The 24,106-nt window shown below is 38.0% G+C and overlaps 1 protein-coding gene across 4 annotated transcripts in view; it reads left to right on the forward strand.

Annotated features, from left to right (window-relative positions):
- Window positions 1-24,106, forward strand: part of LOC143276945 (opine dehydrogenase-like) — a 95,993-nt gene that overhangs the window by 45,703 nt on the left and 26,184 nt on the right. For 3 of the 4 annotated variants that reach the window (XM_076581623.1, XM_076581622.1, XM_076581620.1), the window contains exon 6: window positions 9,187-15,954. The exons of the other annotated variant lie outside the window; for it this stretch is intronic. In XM_076581623.1, coding sequence (XP_076437738.1) covers window positions 9,187-9,473 — 287 coding nt within the window. In that variant the 3' untranslated portion in view covers window positions 9,474-15,954. Of the gene's footprint in view, window positions 1-9,186; window positions 15,955-24,106 lie in introns of those variants that run through there. 4 annotated transcript variants of the gene reach the window in all.

Consider the following 24,106-nt stretch of genomic DNA (forward strand, 5'->3'; position numbering starts at 1 on the left):
ATTATCACTTTTTCAATATTTGAAAAGCAACAAGTTCAATATTGTTTGTCTACAAGAGGCCCACATAACTCATATCGACTTACCTGTATGGGAAAAACAGTAGGGAGGGGATTTTTTAAATTTTTTATAATGAAGAAACAAACAGAAGTAAGGGAGAAGTAATCTCAGTTGCAAAACAGTTCACTGGGAGAGTAAAATTAGAAATGGCACAAAGCAGAATCTTAATCGTCTCAGTTTCAGACGATAACTGTAATTTTCATCTAGCAAACATATACACTCCAAACAATACCTCAGAAAAAGTGGCCTTTTTACAGAACTTCAGCAACACTGTAATGACTTTAGTGACAACAACTGTATTTTGTGTGGTGACTTTAATTGTGTTCTTGACAACAACCTTGACGTTATATCGGGTCAACCTCATCGAGAAAATAAAATTCAGGAACTTAATAGATTAAAAAATATTCTTAATTTAACTGACACCTGGAGAATGTTCCACATGAAAGAACAAGATTTTACCTGGTGTAGCAGCAATCCATTCATAGCCCGTCGCCTTGACTATTGCTTTATATCAGAAAGCATGATACATCATCTAGTAACATGCGAACATATTATAGTTCCCAATTCAGACCATAAAGCTGTTATAATAGAATTTAGTGACAATGAATTTTCACATGGTCCAGGATACTGGAAGTTCAATAATAGTTTCTTAAAGAATCACACTTGCGCACAAAGAATGAATGATTTACTTGACAGACAGCTAAACAATGACGGTACAGACTATTTGGCAGACTTAGATAGATGGGAAATGTGCAAAGTCGAAATAAGAAATTTTTGTAGCGAATTTGGTAAAGGATTATCCCGTCAACGAAGAAATGAGTCCCAAAAGCTAAACATGCAGATTGTAGAGGAGGGGGGGAAAGCTTATTAAAGAGCCTACAAACGAGAAACAAAACTAATTCCATACACTTAAAACAAAAATTAGAACTGCTGCAACTAAACGAAGCAAAGGGTGCACAGATACGATCAAGGAGTAAATGGATTGAAGACGGGGAACGCAACACTAAGTACTTCTGTAATTTAGGAAAAGCTAGAGGAAAGAGAAAAGTTATAAGAAGGCTGCGTAAGGAAACGGGGGAAACAATAACTGATCAGAACGATATACTTCAAGAGCAGGTTGCATTTTACAAAAATCTATACAACCAAACAACCACATCTGACAACATACAAGACGAAACTAACACATTTCCAGAGACTGAAACTTTCCCACGCTTAAACGAAGACGAATCCGCTTCATGTGAAGGACTGGTTACAACAGAAGAAACGACTATGGCTTTAGGAAACTTGAAAAATGGTTCCGCTCCTGGATATGACGGAATTACGATAGAATTTAAAAACTTCTTTTGGGTTAAACTAGGCAGAATAGTAACAAGTTCTTTTGTTGATTCTTTCCATAAAGGTGAACTGTCTTATACACAAAAACAAGGGGTAATTACATTATTACACAATGGGAAAGAATTAGAAAGAGATAGATTAACAAACTGGAGACCTATCACTTTGACCAATTCTGATTATAAGATACTAGCGAAAGTTTTATCAGAAAGACTTAGCAAAGTAGTACATAAACTAATTCACGACGACCAAGTGGGTTATATTAAAGGTAGAAATATTGCTACAATTATAAGATCTATTGACGACGTAATAAATTATTTAAGTAAGCATATTGAAACCAGGTATTTACTAGCCATTGATTACTGTAAGGCATTCGATTCCATATCTAAAACGTTTCTTTTACAGGTTTTCGACGTTTTCGGCTTTGGACAAGACTTCGAAAGATGGATTCACGTTTTAAATAATGGTTCTTCCAGCTGTATCAACCACGGAAGTTGGATTTCTGAACCTTTTGCAGTAAAGTGTGGGATTAGACAGGGATGCCCCTTTTCTCCACTGACATTTGTTTTGGCTGTAGAATTGCTCGGTATAAAAATTAGAAATCATACAATCGTGGGCATTAAAGTACCCTCATGTTCTGGTAACGGTAATCCAACTCACTTAAAAATCAAGCAAATGGCTGATGATACTACTTTGTTCCTAAGAAATAGAGAAGACATGATGAAAGCTTTGGAAATATTTAGGGCATTCGAAAGATTCTCTGGCTTTAAACTGAACATAGAAAAAACTAAGGCAATGAGGATTGGTCAGTATAACGGAAATGAAGTTCTTCCATTTACTTTAGTCAGTAAAATTAAAATCCTAGGTATTTATTTTCAAGCAGATAAGATGGCACAGGAAATTGCAGATAATTGGACATAAAGAATAGATCATATTAATACATTGATAAATGAATGTAGTAAGCGTGATCTCAGTATTCAAGGTAAAGTAGTAGTTATAAAGACTTTTTTTTAATTGATCAGTTAATTTACGTAATGAAGTCCATTGGTCTTCCACGCAGTATTCTATGCAAAATGAACACCACTTTTTGCAGGTTTCTATGGCAGAAAAAACAAAGTAATAGAAAGGCATTTGAAAAAGTAAAACGGAAAGTCATGGAAGCTGAATACAATGCTGGAGGCCTTGAAATGATAAACATGATTACTTTACAAAAATGCTTTAATTTACAGTGGGCAGGAAAACTTTATGAAGTAAATGAAGAGCAAAACTGGTGCTTAATACCGAAATGGCATGTTGGAAATCTTGCAAAATATAACAGGGTTTTCTATACCAACTGTAAAATAAGAGACGTCAAGGGTTTAGATAGAATTGATAATTTGTTCTGGCGGTGTATAGTAACTACTTTTTTTAGAAATTGAATCTTTAGCAACACACAATATAATAAACAGCAGCAACTTCCAGAACCAGATGCTGTTCAACAACTCTTTGGTCACATACAAAAACAAAACGTTAATTTTTCAAACATGGCAAGCAAATGGGATAGAACTGATTAAAGATGTAATTCATGCAAGTGAAAACAGAATACTTACTTTAGAAGAAATACAAACACAAATTGGACAGAACAAAACAAACCTAATGCTTGAATATAATCTTATCCATTCTCTTCCCAAAACATGGATTCAGTGGATACAGAAAGGAGAAAAAAATACAGAATCCAATGTATGTGAGGTTAGCAAGTATAACACAAACCTAGAATTTTAAGAATATATTACTTGAAAATGAAGAAATAGTAACTCCAATTGCGGAAAAATTTTGGTTAAGAAAATCTGGCATACATTTAGATAAGTCAGCATGGTCAAGAGCCAATGATGTTACAAAAGAAGTAAGATTAAAAGTTTTTCAATGGAAAATTCTACACAACATTTATCCAACAAATATTATTCTTTGTAAAATGAAAGTAAAAGAAAAAAATAAATGTTCTTATTGTCCAGACAGTCGATTACATTGAACACTTTTTCTTTGAATGTCCACTTGTAAGCACCTTTTGGTGTTATATAGAAAAATTGATCAATTTAAAAACAGATCTTAGATTGAAACTTTAAATAACTGATATACTTTTTGGTATTAACAAATCAGAACGCGTGCTTGGAAATTACAAATACATTACATAATCCTTGTAAGGAAAATGTGTATAAGCATTTTTAAAAAAAAAACACACTGAGTCCTCCCTCTCTATACAATGCATTTTTGAAAGAGAGCTAGGCCTCAGAAGTCAACTGAATCCATGTTAGTAAATGTAAAAAATAGATGTTACACACACACACACACACACACACACACACACACACACTGTACGCAAACACCTTTCACATATTCACTTTTGTATCTTTTATTTGTAACATTATTGCTAAATACTTGTATTTATTTCACGGACTGGCCGAATGAGTATAATGTAAAATGTCGACAATGCGCATTGTATAATGTCAAGTATGTTATTCACTTTCATGTGTTATACGACGAATTGCCCTGAGGACGATGTGGCGAGCGTCCTTGACCAGTGCGTCCGGCAGAACAATCACTGTGCCTCGTTTCGGGGGAGGGTGGATCCTGCCTCCTGTCCGGGCGTCAACTTTCCTTTTTGTTTCTTCTTCTTCTCCCCCCCCCCCCCCAACCCAGCCCCCCACCCCCACCCCCAATAATTAATGTTGATCTTATTGTATGTTTTTTCGACGTATATGTGGGATAATCAGCGAAATAATCTTAGTATAATATATACTAAGATTATTTCGCTGATTATCCCACATATAGAATGCACACACACACATCATAGCAACCTAAATCTCAGACAACTCAAAACACATGTATAATGTTAAAATATTCACTGAAATTGTCCATGAAAACCGAATATTCAGACAAAGAACTTAGTGTATTCCGAAGAATACTACTTTGAATACATTTAGAAACAATGTATTAATCGAAAACTGACATGTTATATAGAAAACGGGAAAAAATACGAAAAGAAAAAAACAAAAAGAACCCAAACAAAACAACAAAGAAAACAAAAAGAAAAAAAAGGTGGTTTTGTGTGTGTGTGTGTGTGGCCAATGAAGAAGGCGTGTGAAAGCACCAAAAGAAGGGAAAAAAGAGAAAAAAACACGTTCTGGTGTTCCATGACCTGCATGCAGCTGAGGCCACAAAAAGAAAAAGAAAAAAGACGTTGGCCCCCAAAACATGACAAACGTTGTTGTGTTTACCTGCCAGTTTCCTGAACAAGAATTTAGACAAAAGAACTTAATGGTCAGGGGAGTCACTAAATAATTCAGAAAACCTTTTGTCTGTGTCAACATAATGGTTGGAGCAGGGGGGAAGTTCCCACCGATATAAGAATAACCTTGGCAGTCAAACAAAAAGCGAGTCACTGATTCTGGCTCCAGGGCAAAGAATATTTTGTCCGTCATGTTCAAACGATAACGACACACATTTAATTGAGAACCACATATCCAGACTGGCGCGAGAGCGTTCGGTGTACACATACTTCTTTCCACAGGCGTGTTACATATTAATCTCTGGTAAAAATGTGTTTGGAATATGGAATACCCATAATAGTTCAACCTTTTGCTCTCATCTCAATGTGATTTCTCCAGCGGCGATAAAAAGAACTAAATGATCTTTTGTGCAGTACAGTACAGAAACCACTGTTCACAACCAAACAACCGATCTTGTTCAAAGCCACTGTCACATAAACATGTCTACACCTGCGACACCATGCTACTGTGCCCTTTTCATGCAATGGAAGGAGCATGTTATAGAGTAGGTATGCCAAATTGCGAACAGCGTGTAATTGCAAACAGTTCGTGTACGGCCCCACTTCGACGCGTTCTCATCACACACATTTCACAATTGAACGTCTGCTTCGACCTCGTTCTGATACTTTAATGAATGTCCATTTCCAAGAACCAGTCAAACATCAGCTATTTCCGAGCTCTTTCTTCTCTTCGCACATCACCGCCGACCAAGTTCACAAACGTGCTCCCAAAATCCTAAAATCAAGGGAAGCAAGTAGTAAAGACTTGAACTTTGACACAGTTTAAAATAGCTGATTCGATTGGATATATTGAATGAATTCTGATTTACTAGTGCCGGGAGAATCAAAGAAAGCATGCTGGTGACAGATCAGAACGTTAGTTTTGACAGGAATCTCCAAATTGATGTCATTTGCAACTAGACCATAGGATATTTTGACGGGAGTCTATTTGCGAATGATGCTGCACAGTTACTGAGCGCTCTGAAAAGGGTGTGTTATTTCAAGAGTTCAAGAACTGCTTCCGTTTAAATTGTCCACATGTACCCATCGTTCGCAGTTAGACTTGCCCGTTCGCATTTACTCTCAGGCACCCCTGCTATTCCAAACGTTGAAAAAACGTTGAAAAGAATAAGCAGACGAACGTTTCCTGGTGCAACAAATCGGAGAAAGCCTTCAAAAAACAGGAGGGCTACGTTAGACGATCGTATGACCTGTTTTCTTTACCTGTTGAGCTGGTTGTTTCAACTGGATCGTTTGCAATTATGCTTTCTCTGAACACATGTATTTGCTTATTTCTTTATCTATCATCAATATTGTCCTTTTCTTTTCTTTTTTTTCCGCGTTTTATTTTATTTCATTATATATCTGCTTACCTTTTTATGTTATTCGTTTGTTTATTTATTTATGTATTTATACACTTGTTTATTTATTTATTCATGAATTTAATTATGTATCTATTTATTTGTTCATGCACTTTTTTCCCCTCAAGGCTTGACTAAGAGCGTTGAGTTACGCTGCTGGTCAGGCATCTGCTTAACAGATGTGGTGTACGTTTATGGATTCGCCTGAATGCAGTGACGCCTCCTTGAGTAACTGAACTGAACTGAACTGAACACACGTATGGCTGTGCTAAGATTCGGAACCAACATTTTATTTCCTTAACTGTGGTGTTAAGAAAGCTATCTACTGACCAAATTCTTCATGAACTATATCATCTGTCGTTTTAATTGGGATGTTAAAATTTTCTCACAAGCAAAGAGATTAACCTTTTGCATCTGTTCATACTATGTATGCACACATATCTCTGCTGCATGAAATAACGATAGCACAACTTGAGAATTATCTTAACAAAAACATGTTAGTTACAGTGCATTGTACTGAACATGCCAAATATTACCGTTTTTTTTGTTTTGTTTTTTTTGTTTTTTTGTTTTTTGCTTTCATTGATGATACTTCAAGAGCAGCGGCTAAACTATTTCCTGTAGAGAATGTCGGTTCTAAATATTTCTGATTATTCACAACTTCAAACTTATTGTTCTTCTATATAGCCATGTTTTTTATTGTTGTTATTGTTTTTTGTCTTTTTTTTTTTTTTTTTTTTTTTTAGAATTTTTTTGGATAGATCTCCACCTTTCCCAAACACGATGACTTCAGATTGATCATGATTGACTGTTCAACCTGATCGCTAAGATGATGCAGATAAGAGGTTGAGCTGGTTTTGTAGACTAACAACAGTTGAAGCGAACAGAATCAAATCATCAGGAAACAAACTAATTATTATATTTCTCATTTCACACCCAACCTAAATCTTGAAGTTATAATTCTCACATATTTGTCCATATTTAGCGTCAAATACGGTTTCATATCATGCAGGCCGTTAAAATTTCTGTACATACGATATTCAATGTTGTTTGAACAAGTTCATTCCATGCTTTTTTTTTTCTTTCTGTTTTTAACATATTTCTTTTGCGGTCGTAATACAGTTACCTGTGAATGGACAGAAAATTAGAAAATAATCATAGAGACGCCATACATCAAACAACATGGGCAATGACGTATTTCTAAGACAATACGAACCCACAAGTCAAGTGACGAATGTCTTCACAGACTGTTAAAAAAGGAATATGATGTAGTGTGTGTGTGTGTGTGTGTCGATAGTTTTTTTGTATGTTTCTCTCTCTCTCTCTCTCTCCACATTTTTTTCTCTTACTTCATACCCATCCCTTTTTTTCATTTTTTTCACAAATTTATTGAATATTTACGTTCGTTTTGTTGTTGTTGTTTTTTTCCCCTGTTATACATTTCAATGTTCTGATTGGTATGAATACAGGTCTGTTTGTCTCTTCTTCATCCACACTCTCTCGCCTTTCCCCCAACCCCATCTCCCGATCAACACTCACAATAATCTGAATGTTCTGTCAAGTCTCACCTCCTCCTCGTCATCTTGTATAAGTTTCAAACAATCTTAAAACATCCTAAGTTTAACTTTTCGAATATTTGTTGCAATGGGATGGTCAACTGTGTCTACTAAAATACGCTAATGCGCATTTTGACGGTTAGGATTTCCCCAAAACTATCCATGTGCATAGAGAGAGGTGAAACCTAAACAACTTCACAATACTATGATGCAGAAATGTTCGACACAAACCAAGAAACATAAAACTTCTCTCAACGAGAGCCATTTTTAGGTTAGGAAATTAGGTTACAAATTAGACTGGTCCAGAGCAGCAGACATTACTAAAGAAACCAGACCTACTAGAGTTTGCAGTGAAAAATCCTTCAGAGTTGTTCTGGAATGCAAGTGGTGTCATCTTCACCACCCCTGCTCCCTGTCCGCCTTCCCTCCCCTATCCCTTCGCCCCCGCTAACCTTCCCCCCTCCTTCTCATCTCCCTCCCCACTCCCTCCGAAGTTCAGTCTTTGAGGTTGCGCCGACACTGTCACAAACCCTTGCTCTCCTTCCCCCCCCCCCCCCCCCTCCCCCTCGCCCAAATATTCTGCTTCACAGTTCGAGAAATTTATTAAAACATTAAATTGAAATGACCGGCTGTTTATGTCAGATTTTGTTCTTGTTCAAAATATTGTAAAGTTGATTTTTTCCCTCTTTTTTACGTGTTTATGTTAAACAAAGTGCTGAAGAAGATTTCCTGTTATTTGGAAGTCAGTAGTTCTACCTCTGTTCCTCAAGAGTGTTGAGATGTTGTTGCTTTAGACCTGTTCATAAAATGCCACTCATTTAAGAAAAACTAATGCCACTCACTAAAGAACAAACTATCTCACAATGTGTCCCAGCACGTAAAGAATGTCGTTGTAAACACTATATAAATGACATTTATTTTACAGTGATTTCTAAATTTAAAAAGGCTATCAAACTGAGCAAGATGCTACTGTTGTAGCTCTATACCGCCGCATGATTTGCTGAAATATCGTTTTGATTCAGGCTCAATAATTTACAAAAACTAACTTTACTTGCCGCAGCATTATTTCCAGATTTTATGGAAAAAAATTCACGCTCTTCATATATATATATATATATATATAAAATAAACATGGATATTTTGCAAAAACGACAAGAGAGAGACTAATTTCTAGATTCGTAATGATGTCTTATACAAAGTTATGACCCACTGTGAAGAAAAATATCCAAAATAATCAGTTTTTTTCTTTTCCTGTAAAAATACAAACTCATACTTTCGGCAGTATTACTTCCGACCGGCGATATGTGGACGCTTGATATAAACTTTCTTTTGAAATTGTGATTCCTTTGTATGCTAGTTATTGTATCAGAAGGTTTTACGAAATCGAAATAATGTACATAGTGAATCGATGTATTGTATGAAACACATCTTTTTTGTTTCCTTTTCATAAGTTGCTCACGTATCAGTTCAATGTTTAGAATAAAGGATTTTTTTTTTTTTTTTTTCAGATAGCAAAATAAAACAAAATAAACAACAACACAGAAAACTAATCCTTTTTTAAAAATATTTGTTGCAGGTCTTGTTCACCCCATGAAAGAAATATCTCTCGGGCAATTTGTACCAGATTTTCAGCACCGTTATCTGTCGGAAGACGTGCCTTTCGGCCTAACGGTCGTGAAGGGAGTAGCCCAGATCGCCGGGGTTGACACTCCCTGCATTGATCAAGTACTTACCTGGGCTCAAGGTCACATGGGCAAAGAGTTCATGGTGGGGTCAAAGTTGAAGGGCAAGGATGTCAAGGACACGAGAGCGCCTCAAGCGTTCGGGCTCAGCACCTTGGATGACTTATTGGCTATCGCGTGATGTGAAACAACACCAACAGCAACACCATGGATGACTTATTGGCTATCGCGTGATGTGAAACAACACCAACAGCAACACCTTGGATGACTTATTGGCTATCGCGTGATGTGAAACAACACCAACAGTAACACCTTGGATGACTTATTGGCTATCGCGTGATGTGAAACAACACCAACAGCAACACCTTGGATGACTTATTGGCTATCGCGTGATGTGAAACAACACCAACAGCAACACCTTGGATGACTTATTGGCTATCGCGTGATGTGAAACAACACCAACAGTAACACCTTGGATGACTTATTGGCTATCGCGTGATGTGAAACAACACCAACATCAACACCTTGGATGACTTATTGGCTATCGCGTGATGTGAAACAACACCAACAGTAACACCTTGGATGACTTATTGGCTATCGCGTGATGTGAAACAACACCAACATCAACACCTTGGATGACTTATTGGCTATCGCGTGATGTGAAACAACACCAACAGTAACAATTAGAAAAAGAAAGATAAAAAAGAAAAGAAAAAAGAAGAAAAAGCCAGAAGAAAGAAAAAAAGAACATGCATAATCGCTCTTGAAATAGCTGCACATACTCCCTGTTGAATTTCGATGTGAATACGAAGTTACAATTCTTGCCTATTTACGTAGATAATGTAAACTCCTTTTCACAGAAACCTACATAGATTTTGATGTTCTTGTCGTTGCTAAAAATCACCTGTAGTAGATATAATTACTCCCAGGTGAAAGTATCGTACACGTTACATATTTTGTATTGTATTGTATTATATTTGTTGACTGCAGAAAAAGCGCACCAAATGCATCGGTAAACATTACACAACTTTGATAACCCGATGTAACAGCCTCAACTATAGGGTCATATGCAGTCGGTCAATATCGACCGCCCGCCCACATTCCCTCCACCCCCATTTGAAAATTACCCCCTTCCTGTGGGTTTAACCAAACTATTGAAAAAGGAATGGGCCCCCTCTTCTCCACTGCAACGGAACGGAAGCAAAGGTGGATGAGACGAAGTTGAATAGCCTTTATTGGAGTTCCTCCACACCACAACATGGCAGAGTAAGGGAAGGGGGAAGGTCTGAGCTACCCTGAAATGACACTTTTCCACATTACTGTTTGGTGGAAATAGAGGAAAGGAGTCATACAATATTATGTTGCACAGCCCCTCCCCCCCCTCCCCTCCCACCCCTCCCCGAGAGGATGACGTAATAGAGGCAACAGGGAAAGCCCGTTTTGGGCCAAGCTGCATTGACCCCATTCCACCACATGGTGGAAGCAGGTCGAAATTAAGCAAAATGTCTTTCTTGTTGTAAATTTGTATGGTCCAAACAGAGACGATCCAGAGTTCTATAATACATCAAGTGAAAACATTAAATATTTCAATGTGAGTAATGTAGTAATTAGTACGGGTTTTAATTAAGTACTCGACCCAGCGAGAGACTATTGTAACTAAAAAAAAATGTTAACAATCCAACGGCTAGAGAGATAGTAGAAAAATATTATCAACGAATTAGAATTGAACGATATCTGGAGAGATTTAAATCAAGATGTTCACAGGTACATATAGTGAAGTAGTAATTCATTCCAGTAAGCTAGGTTGGATTTTTTTTCTCAATTCAGATCAAGTAATTTCTTTCGTTGTAGATGCTGATATTGATTGCGGATATAGAACTGATAATTCAATGATCTTGTTAAGGTTAAGGTTTGATAACAAATGTAAATGCAGAAACGCAACACTTTCTGGAAATTCAACTCATCATTGTAAAAGGATAAAGTTTATTTAGACGAAATTAATGAAGAGATAAAAAAAAAAAAAAGTTAAAGAAGAATATGCAACCCGTATTCAAGAGGGGCAGTCAAAACTATTCCAGTACAAGACTTGAAATTGTCGGTGCCTGCTGGTCTATTCCTAGACTTTCTATTAACGAGTATTAGATTAAGGACTATTTTTTATGCTACTGTGAAGAAAAGGAAAACAAACGAAGAGAGGAATACTTTACAACAAGACATTCAGCGACTTGAGCAACAAGAAGTGAAAAGTGAGGAAGACGTTAAGAATATAAAAGCAAAGAAGGAACGACTGAGAGTTATTCGGGAGGAAAAAACATGAGGGGGTACTTTTAAGATCAAGGGCAAAATGAATAGCTGATGGAGAAAAAGTGACTAAATATTTCTCTGGATTCGAAACGTCATTATATAAATAAGAATATGTCTAGATTAAATAATGCACATGAGAATGTTCTAAGTAACCAAAACGAAATTTTAAATGAAGTTCAAGGTTTTCTACGAAAATCTGTATAAAAGTGCCATCTTTGAAGATTGCGAATTAAACGAGCTTATAAACGATATTCCATGTTTAGACATTGATGAAGCACATAATTTAGAGGGTGATATTACTTTGGTGGAGGCTAGTTTAGTTTAATTAAAGAATATGAAAAACAATGAGACCCCTGGTACAGATGGTTTCACGGCAGAATTTTGTACGTGGTTTAGGAGCAGTCTAGGTGATTTTTTGTTTGTTTGATCATTAAACACCTGTTTTAGAAAAGGACAACTTTCTTGCGTTCAAAAACAAGGAATAATTGTGTGTATTCCTAATGGAGACAAAACTGGAAACTTCTTCAAGATTTGGAGGCCAATATCATTGCAAAATGTCGTATAGTCGGATCATCATGCATAGCCAACCGTATAAAAAATGTCTTGCCTAAACTTATGAATGATAATAATAATAATGAATTGTACTTATATGGCGCAAACTCCCCAAATATGGACTCTAAGCGCCTCACATGAAACAGTACATATATATTCGTGCACTGTACTACTACACACACACACACACACACACACACACACACACACACACACACGCATGCGCTCAAGCACCAACCCACAAGCGCACACACCACAAGAATACTACAATGGCGGGGGTCGGCGGGGGGTGGTAGTGGGGGGGACACAAGGGGAGTGCAGAGGGTGGAAGGAGACAAAGAACTATGTTTCGTCACATCCAAAGGCCATTTTGAACAGGTGGGTTTTCAGCTTACTTTTGAAAGAGGACAGAGTTGGTGAGTGCCGGAGATCCAGGAGAAGAGAATTCCAAACAGAAGGTGCCTGATGCTGAAAAGCCCTTTGACCGAATGTCTTTGAAGAGACTTTGGGGACTCGAAGGAGCTTTTCTCCAGAAGACCTGAGAGAACGGGATGGAGTGTAAATATGAAGGACATACGATAAGTAAGATGGGAGGGAACCTTCGAAGTGGCGATAAGCCAATATGCCAATTTTGTTCTGAATTTTGTACTGGATGAGCAACCATTGAAGTTGACGCAACAGAGGGGTAACATGATATTTTTGTTTTCTTTTTGAGAACGACTCTGGCAGCATTGTTCAAGATATCTGAAGACGTGATAATAGATCAGAGGGCAAACCAGCGAGTAGTGAATTGCAGTAGTCAATGCGACTGAGAATCAAGGAACAGACAAGCTGAGAGGTGGCTGCATCAGTCAGATATGGTCGAATGGTACGGATTTTTCTCGGTCAGAAGTTTGCAGTTTGCATAAATTACTGACATGGTCATGCATGGACAGAGCTGAATCAAACTATGCACCCAGGTTTCTGACAGAAGTTTGAAAGTTGACAACAGCATTGCAGACAGCCAAGGAATGGTCCGAGACATGACTGAGCACAGACCTAGAGCCTACGAGCATAGCTTCTGTATTCTTTGCAGAATACCAAACTGGTTTTATTAGGAATAGATATGTTGGTGACAATATAATGCTAATTTACGACGACCCAATAGCGTACTAAGAAGACACAGTCTACGTGGGCTTTTGTTAAACATCGATTTTGAGAAAGCATTCGATTCAGTTAGTTGAAAGTTTATGTTCAAAGTATTTAGAAGCATTTGGTTTCCAATATGGGATATGTTAATGGATAGAAACATTCTGTAGTAATATCACATCTTGTGTTCCTGTTAATGGTTAAGTCTCTAGTTGATTCACCGTTGAACTGGAATGTACACAGGGGGACCCACTATCACCTTATCTTTTCACTTTGTGTGTTGAAGTATTAGTAATAATGACACGTGAGAAGAAAGATATACGTGGTATAGCAATCAACAATATGGAACTTAAACGTTCTCAATATGCGGATAATACTGAATTCCTTTTAGCAGGCGACAAAACATCATTTGAGACATGCATGCATATAGTGGTCACGTTTGGATGTGAATGGGGCATACATGTGGATTCTGGAAAAACGAATGCAGTCTTGATGGGAAGTACGAAAAATTCTAATATTTGGTATATGAAGCATCTAGGTATATAATGGAATCCACCAAAATTTAAAGTTTTCGGAATTTGGTTCACAAATGATTTACAAAATTGCGCAAATATAAATTACTCTGAAAAATTAGCAGATGTCATACAGTTGATCAGAGTATGGATAAAAAAAACCCAATTAACACCCCTTGAAAGGGTAGCTGTTATAAAATCATTTATTTTGTCAAAATTGACTTATTTGTGGAATTTGCTGCCTGACCCGCCTGATTTTTTTTCACGTTACAAAATTACTATTATACTAGAACAAAAAATGATTTTTTTAACTGCACATAAAAGACTCAGACATGGTGGTCTGGAATTACCAGAATTGAAAACCTTATCGTATTATCTAAATTTGACTTGGATAAGGAAAATGGGGGCAACGTATCATAACTGGAAAAAATGTTGCAATGGCTAATTTTCATGTGCTGAACGATATCCAGAAATATGGGCCAGAAGTAACATTTTCACAATCAAATACTTTTTGGACAGATGTATTTAACGCATATGAACATTTCTACAAAATAGACTGTAATAACTCTGTTGAACTTGCTGAGCCAGTATTTCATAATCAGAGAATGCAAATTGGGAAAACATTTATTCGGGGTAAAGCATGGATAAATAAATGTATACACTGTATAGCACATTTTTGGTTGAAAATGGACATTTTATTTCCAATGAAGAATTCAAACGAAAGCATAATGTCAATATAAATTTTCTTAATTTTGCTGGTTACAAATCAGCAATAAAAGGGTACATTAAAAAAACGAACTGAATATCATAACTGTAGATAATGATATGTGTTCGAATATGTCTATATTTTAAAAGAAATTGATGTCTATTTCTAAATGGTGTCCATCCACAATGTTGTCAAAAATGGGATGAAAAACTCAACATTGTACATTACTGGAAAAACTGGGGTTTGTGCGTTGGTAAGATTTCGGAAGTTAAACTGAAATGGTTTCAGATAAGAATTGTACACAGATGCCTTGTGACAAATGTTGTGCTTAAAGAGATGGGCGTACTTAACAGTGATCTATGTAGTTTTCATAACAGTACGAAAGATAGTATTTAGACACATGTTGTATTTAGACACATGTTTTGGCAATGTGCAACTATCCAACGTTTCCGGTTAGAATGAATGGACTGAATTAACGAAAGACGTCTAAATGCCCAAAATGTGCGATTAACTGAATCATTAGCCATACTTGGACTAGAAAAAAATATAGTCACTGATCCTACCTTTTATTTTATTTTGTTACTGGCTAAACAGCACTTGTACCAACACAAAATAAACAACACTGTACCTGTTCTGCGATGTTTCATTTAGAAATTGGAATATAGATAAACAATTGAGTATATAATCATGAAAAATCTTTACAATGACTTCATCAGCAAAATGTCTCCATATAAACTTCTGTTTTGAATACAAATTAAGATAAGGAATACATGATTATACCTATATAATCATGAATTTGATATTGGTATATTTTGTGTCTTTCTTTGCAATTCAACACATGGCTAATATATATGCTAAATGCTATAAGGTTGACAGCCCACGAACTATCAGGTTTCCTAGACTGCATCCGGCGACCATATGTTTAATTTCGATTTATTGACATCGCCAGCAATTCTTTTTTCTTTTTATTCTTTTTTTTATATAATAATTTTCTTAGCGGTTGTGATATTTGTTGTTTGTTTCGTTTCCTTTTTTTTCACCTACTTTCCATGATATTCCTCTAGCTTACTATAGTTGCTAATGTCTGTATGAATTTCATAAAATAAAATTTGAATAAAAGATATTTGAAAAAAAAAGATACGGCGGAAGTAGGGGAAGGGGCAGCTCTCCTCTACTAAACTTGTCACAGTCGTGTTTTAAATTATATACATATCTCATGTGCCCTCAGTTGCATACAGGTCATGAAGCACCAGCTTTTTTTTCTTATATCTTTTTCTGTGTTTCTTTTCTGTTTTGTTTAGTTTTCCAAATTCAGTTTCATTTGATACCCAATTTCTGTTCTCGATGTATTGTTCTGTGTGTGCTCAAAGCAGTATATGTTCATGTGTGCACACTTATTTGTCTGACCATTCCGATTTCATGGACGATTACAACGAATACTTAAATATAACATATGTATACAGGGATGTCTGGGTTTTTAGTTGATCTGTTGCTTGTGTATGGGTTCCGTTTGTGGGATGAACGAAAAAATCATCACATGAATTACAAAATCCTCGAGAACAATACAGTCAATACAACCTCTGCAACTCGCCACAGACCACACGAAAAATGAACAAAATACATATAATGCGCGTTACTGACAAGCCACATAACACACACACACACTCTCTCTCTCTCTCTCGAACTGGGCGTGTTCGTGTCGGTCGCATCTCTAACAGTCTGACAGTTTTTGTCTTTTACAACGGACTGCAGCGGTACCTGTGCTCAAGATTTGGCAGAGAGGTACATGAAGAGTCATGCCTTCAGATTCTTTGACTTTTCGTTCGTCATGTGGGTGTTTCATCCCAGTATTCATGGCATTCATGCGAAAGAGAGCCATTGGCAAAGCAGCTTCACGCATCGCCATGCTGTCACCCTGCAGCAGAGCAGACGGTGTCATGGTGGGTCTGCTCCTCTCCCTCGTGTTTTGGGGCGGTCTTCTCCTGCGATGTGGCGATGTGGAGCAGGACCCAGGTCGGACAGCCTCCGGCAGAGCAGACCGACCAGCACCAGCGGACGGAGAGCCAGCTCGGACGCGGCCAGCGGACCGAACAGCGGGAAGACGACACCTCCTCCTTCGGAGCAGCCTACTCTTGCGGACGTCATGGCGCTGATAAACTGTAAGTTTGAGAGTATGGAGAAAAACTTCAATGAACTCAGTCAACAGTTTGCATCGTTGCAGAGTGGGGTTAAAGACCTTGGGGAGGAAGTGCGTAAACTGAGGAAAGAAAACCAGGACTTAATGAGACAAAACTCTGAACTTGTGACAAAAGTTGAGTTAGAGAAGAAAAGATGATTTGGAGGGACGGTCAAAGAGAAATAATTTGATATTTTATGGAATTCAAAGAGATCAGAACGAATCCAATGAGCAATGTGAAGGTAAAGTCCAGGACCTCCTCACTGACTGTCTTGATACTGCAGATGATATACAGTTTGAGAGGGTACATCGTATTAACATGAAGCCTGACTCTCCTGTCATAGCGCGTTGCTGTTTCTACAAAGTAGCTATCCTGAAATCGAAACGAAAACTGAAAGGAACCAATATTTTCACTGGGGAAGATTTCTCAACGCGAGTTAGGGAAATAAAAAGGAAGTTAACGCCTCATCTGAAAACAGCTAGAAATAATGGGCAAAATGCTTTCATGGTTTTCGACCATCTGATCATAGAAGGAAAGAAATTCTTTCTGGATGGTCAGGACAACCTGAAAGAGACCAGATAGGGAGTAGGCCGGTCCAGTGATGAAGGGTGCTTTTGTCCTGGTCCTGAAAACAGGGATGGAGGGTTTGACGAAGCACCGGAATTTACATTACCTGTTCATGTCACCAGCGAACACTTGAGTTCTTGCCAGGACAACTTGCATGAGCAGTCATGCGTTCACAATTACGTGAAAAACACACGAGTGATAACTGCAAAAACACTTTTTTTTTCATTCTTGTCGTGGAACGTGAATGGCTTGATGTCGAAACTTCTTGACAATGATTTTATGACATTTATTCGTGGCTTTGATGTTGTTTGTTTGGTTGAGACGTTTATGGAAAATAATGAATTTGATTTATTTTATGGATATAAAATATTTCATAAATCTGCTGTAAAGTTTTCTAAACAGGGACGACGATCCGAAGGTGTGATGTGTTTGATAAAAAATGATTTTCTTCCTTTCTTGAAAAAAAATTGAGATAACAAAATATGTTAACTCCACCAGCCGCCGTGGCGAAGTGGTTAGCGTCGCGGACTGACGGCTGGGAGGACGCGGGTTCGAATCCCAGCGGATGTGGGTTTTTCGGCCCGTGGCCGGCTCCTACCCAGAGTTGACTGTGCTGTGGGCTTAAATGGGGAGACTGGGACCACACAGTCGAGTGTCATCCACTTCAAGGATGCGTCTTTGGGTGTGTTGCTCTAATTACCTGACCCACTGCAAGTGTCTGTATATCTCGGGCTTGGTTAACGCCGGGATATCATTATGACAGAAAGCGTAGAGTACAGCCTTGTCACGCAGTCCCAAACCAAACTGAACCTCCATAGCAACATCGTCATCAGCATCGTCATCCTCCTCCTCCTTCATCGTCATCAATATAAACAAAATAGTCTCAAAGTCTGTGGCCTTTCATGTCCTGCTCTCATGGTGACTTCAGTTTCGATACCCCGCCACTTCCATGCTTATGGTGAGTCCTGTCAATGTCGTCAGTGTCGGTAGATTCATTGGGAGCTGTTGTTTGAGGGACGTGGTGGCGGTCTCCACTCTGGGAGGGACGCTCACTCAGCCTGGCTCCGCGACTAAGCCATTATTGTCGTTAGTAGGGGGCTTAGTAGGTGGTGGCCTAAGTACGTTAAAACAGAACAGGCACCACCGAAGTGACTCAGCAGCAGTGCAGGGTCTCCTCTGGTGTGTGGCCTCCTGGCGACCTAACATCGATGGTTCCGTGTGGACTGCCGACGCTGGAAATGCGACGGACGAACCCGGGTGTGGCTGTGTATTGGGGAATCTAAATGAGCGGCGTGGGAGTAATGCCACTGAAACGGTGCAGATGATGGGGCAGCAAAAAAAAAAAAAAAAAAGAAAAAAAGTTAACTGTTGTGTGTTTTTGTTTGATAAAATGCTGTTTGGGACAGAAAAGGATGTGTTATTTGTATGTTCATATGTTCAACCGGAAGGTTCTCCTTTTTATTCTTTCTTTGATTTTGAAAATGGAATTGCTTTGCTTGAGGAATGTTTAATTGACTTTGTTCTTGCTGAGGAGGTTCATGTTATTTTATGTGGAGATTTGAACAGTAGAACTTCGTATTTCTCTCATGACCATTTTGACAATATTATTTTGGATACACAGTATAAGAGTAGTTCATACATTTCTAAACGGTGTTCTGAGGACAATCATTTGAATAACTATGGTAAGTTATTAAGCATGTGCACAACTTTAGGTTTATGTATATTTAATCGTTTATGGAAGGCGACCTTCAATGTTGTTATACATATATTTCAGATTCTGGGTGCAGCGTTGTTGATTATTTTATATTTTCAAATGACTTATTGTCTTGTATTTATGAATCTTGTGAATTTATGGTACTTGAAAGAATAGACTGACCACCTGCCTGTCATAGCCAAATTTGTTTTTTTTCAAATGAGAACACGTTTGTTACAACTAAAACAGAGAAGAATGTTGAAGTAGTAGAAAAAATTGTTTGGAATGAAACAGAAGCAAATGTATTCTATGATAATTTGTCCAGTGAAGAATGTTGTATAAAGATTGATATGGCTATCAGTTTAATAACGGTGGATGTGAACGATGCTTTGAATGTGTTTAATGAGTGTATTAAGGATTGTGCTGAATGTATGAAAAAAAACGTATATTTGTTGGTAGTCAAAGGAAAGAAATGTAAAAGAGCTACTGAGAATTAGTCGAAGGTCAAAGAAGGTTGAAGACCAACAGAAATACACAATAGCCAGACGTGAATATAAAAATCTACTAAAAAAATAAAAATAAACAAGTTTAATGGTAAAATGCTGAACAAACTTGTTACGTCAGTAAGGAACCAGAAGGAATTTTGGGATACAGTCCATAGTATTTCATCTAAACGTAAAAGACCTAAATGTAAGATAGATATTGACATATTGTTTCAACACTTTAAATCTTTGTTGGATATAAACGTAGAAAATGTTAATCATATCAAAGAGTCTGAAGGTGACGTAAGTGATGACTTTATGAATCGTCCAATTTCAAAAGAAGTACAGTTAGCCTTTAGAAAACTTAAAAAATAGGAAAGCAGCTGGGCTAGATGGTATCGTTAGCGAATTACTAAAAAATCCAAACAATAATGTAATGGAGTTTTTCTTAAAGTTATTTAATACGCTTTTTGATAATGGAGAGTTTCCCTTAAGCTGGACGGAGTCAGTTATTATGCCACTCTTTAAGAAAGGGGACATTTACGATCCTAATAATTATAGAGGTATATGTCTTAGTGATATAAGCAGTAAACTGTTTGGTTTAATAATTAATAATAGACTGCAAGAGTGGGTAGAGGAAAATGATATTACAGGTGAACATCAAGCAGGTTTTAAAAAAGGACACTCTACTATTGATCACATGTTTACTCTATTAGCACTTATACAGAAGCAGTTCTCATTCAATCGTAAACTTTACGTAGCTTTTATAGACTTTGAAAAAGCGTTTGATTCCATTAATCGAAATATTCTTTGGCTTGTTTTGCTAAAAATGGTATTAAAGGTAAATTGTATAAGTATATTAAAAGTATGTATGATCATGATAAAACAAGAGTCAGATGTGGTGCTAGCTTTACTGATTATATTGATTGTACGGCGGGCGTTAGACAAGGAGACCCATGTAGTCCCATTTTATTTTCTATTTTTATAAATGAACTAGCAATGGAAGTTATTAACTACGGAAGACATGGAGGTACTTTTTTGTGTGATGCCTTTGAATTGTTCATTCTCCTCTTAGCTGATGACATAGTTTTGATTTCAGAAACGGTTGTGGGACTGAAAACTCAATTGAATAACTTATATAAAGCCGCAAATTCTCTTTTAAGTTAAATATTAACGTGTCTAAAAGCAATATCATTGTCTTTCGAAAGGGTCGTTATTTAGGTGCAAGGGAAAGATGGTTTTACAACGGTGTGGTAATACCTATGGTAAATGCCTACAAATATTCAGGAATTCTTTTCTCCACACGTTTAAGTTTTGTTGCTGCATGTAAAGATCTCGCTAGTAGGGCCAAATGTGCTTTATTAAGTATTATGCAGAAGCTATTTGCTCTTAACAATAACTCATTTGAATTGTTCATCAAACTCTTTGATTGTCAAGTTCAGCATGACTCAGAAATATGGGGTTTAGATAAAGCTGTGTTCCACTGTGAAGCTGTTCATTTGTTTGCTATAAAAAGATATCTGGGCGGTGATAAGCGAACCCCAAATGACCTTGTATATGGTGAAACGAATCCTGTATATATAAATTCTGCAGTTAATTGTATACACTACTGGCTAAGAATTTTGCAAATGGAAGATTTTAGACTACCATATAAAGCTTACAAATTGTTATACGATTTAGATGTAAGGGGTAAAAAGAATTGGGCTACAGACGTGCGTGTTTGTTTGAATATGGGTTTGTACATGTATGGTTGAGTCAGGGAGTGGGTTGTGAAGCTGGTTTTGTAAATGCATTTCGGCAACGTTTAATAGATTGTAGATGGCAGGATTGGAATCGACATATTTACACAAGTGAAAGGTTTGGTGTGTATAGAACGTTTTGTGTTTTGCATGATTTAAAGCCATATTTGCGTTTAAATCTGGAAAGACATTTGAAATATGTGACGACGAAGTTTAGACTAGGTATCTCTGATTTCACTGTGCATCACTTTAGATACAAAGAGGTTAGAGATTCTGATCTAATGTGCCCTATGTGTAAACAATCAAAGGAAGATGAAGTGTATTTTGTTCTCAGTTGCGAAGCACTCAAAGATATTAGAAAGAAATATATTCGGCCCAAATATTATCGACACCCTTGCCTCTTTAAATTGACTTTATTGTTATCTTGTACTGACGATAGCGTTGTTAGAAATGTGTCTATTTATCGTTATAAAGCCTTTAAGTATAGAGAAATTGCTGTTCAAAGATTTGTAACATTTCTTTCTGTATCTTACACAGTCCTTATGTTCATGATTATAGCTCGTTAGATATTGTTCACATTCCCCTTCACGAGGGGCTGGGGCCTAATGTGAATAAACCATCTTCAGTCTTCAGTCTCTCTCTCTCTCTCTCTCTCTCACACACACACACACACACACACACACATGCCCCCGCAAACGTGGGCAGTAATCAAGCTCGATTCCTATACTTGATTCTTTCCAAAATGTGGCTGCAAATTAATGCCACGTAAACAGATCACATCGCCCTATACTGCAATTTAAAGGCTCTGAAACAAATAATAAGTAAAACGACCGAACAAAATTCACTGTGTTATTCTGAAGACTTCAGAAGATTGTCAGAAGAAATAGCACATCGCCACGAATTGAAGGCGGCAGGGGGAAAGGGGGCGGGGGGATTTCGCACTGATCGTTTCCTATTTCACAATGTTTGGCCATTATAGGATGCACTGGTATTGAATTAAAAGCTAAAGTAACTGATTTAAGTCTGCCGTAGTACAGAGCAGTTTTTCTGCTTGTCACAGCTTGACAAGAAATCACAATAACCAAAAATATATAGTGTCTGAATATGGTCTTGAAAAGAAAGTGATCATTTTTTTCTTTTCTCCATCAACTTTTCTTTCAACTTCTTGAATGGTTTCAAAATTTCGCTTTAGCGACAATCCTTTGTGACATGCAGACGCCATGATGAAATGGCCTATAAAATCAAAGCCTGACACCCTCCTTCCCCTTCACCCCACCCTCGTCTCTCTAGCATTTCTCCTCCGTCTAGAGTCATTGAACCTTTGGCCCAATGTGAGTCGACCACTCTGTTTCGAGAATCACAGGCACTCGCTTCACCGGACATTATAATACGATTTTATCGCTTATGAATTACAGAAAGGACGTTTACCATACAACAAACATACAGTAAAAAGTACTGTGAACTTGTAATCTACCTTCGTGTATGTGAATCTGTGTAAGAAAATGAAATAAGCTGAGGGTTACGCAGCAAGTCAAACACATGTGTAAGGGCGTGATTTCTATTTAGAGCAACGCACAGAACACGGTCCCCCAGACATACCACCAGCTCAGCTGACCACTTTTTGAATAGTGTCGATATGAGCCCACCATCCAAGGCAGAAATCTTCAGAGCCATCGAGTCCTGAAAAAATGGGAAAGCAGTAGGCCCAGATGGCATACCACCAGAAGCGATAAAGGCAAACATCCCAACATCCACAGAGATGCTTCACCCAGTGCTTCAGAATGTATGGGAGCAAGAGGAAGTGCCGGAAGAGTGGAAAAAAAGGCTATCTAGTCAAACTACCGAAGAAAGAGGACCTCTCTTCTTGTAATAACTGGCGAGGTATCATGCTGCTATCGGTCCCAAGCAAGATCCCAACCAGTTTTGTGCTGGACAGACTGAAAAACGCCCTAAATGAAAGACAGCGGCAAGAACAGGCAGGCTTCCGCCGAGACTAGTCATGCACCGATCACATCGCTACTTTGAGGATTATTATTGAACAGTCAGTGGAATGGCAATCCCCTCACTACACAACCTTTGTCGACTTTGAAAAAGTCTTCGACAGTGTAGACAGAAAGGTCATCTGGAAGTTGATGCACCACTACGGCGCACCACTGAAGTTCATTCCCATCATCCAGCAGCTATACGAAGACTCGACCTGCCAAGTCATCCACAATGGGAAACTGACAGACCACTTCATGGTCCAAACAGGCGTGAGGCAGGGCTGTCTACTGTCACCTACGATCTTCCTGCTAGTTGTGGATTGGATCATGAAGAAGACCGCCGAAAATGGAGGGACAGGGATCCAGTGGACTATCACCAAACAGTTAGAAGACCTGGACTTCGCAGACGATGTATGCCTCCTCTCACATAGACACCAACATGCCCAGGGAAAGCTAAACAGACTGTCTGAAGAAGCTGAGAAAACGGGTCTAAAAATAAACACCGGGAAGACAGAGCTCAGGAGAGTAAACAATAAAAGGCAGGATCAGCTCCATCAGTGAGCCAGAGAGGTTTGTCTACCTTGGCAACGCAGTGACCAAGGACGGAGGGGTGGATGAAGACATCAAGAGCCGCATCAACAAAGTGAGCCATGCCTTCAACACCCTGCAGCCAACTTGGAACTCCACATTTCTTTCCACTCACAACAAACTGAGGATCTTCAACACCAACGTTAAAGCAGTCCTCTTTTACTGCTCTGAAAAATGGCGAACAACCAAGACGAACACAAACAAACTACAGGCCTTCATCAATAGATGCCTGTGTCATATTTTAAACACCAGTGTGAGTGTGCGTGTACGTGTGTGTGTGTGCGTGCGCTTGTGTGTGTGTGCGCCCACGCGCGCGCATATGTATAAATGTGTAATTATATTGTTGTTGGTCGTGTCAGCAGTCACGACATGGTCCTCCATCTC

The sequence above is a fragment of the Babylonia areolata genome, chromosome 33 (genome assembly GCF_041734735.1).
Source record: "Babylonia areolata isolate BAREFJ2019XMU chromosome 33, ASM4173473v1, whole genome shotgun sequence".
Taxonomy (NCBI): Eukaryota; Metazoa; Mollusca; class Gastropoda; order Neogastropoda; family Buccinidae; genus Babylonia; species Babylonia areolata.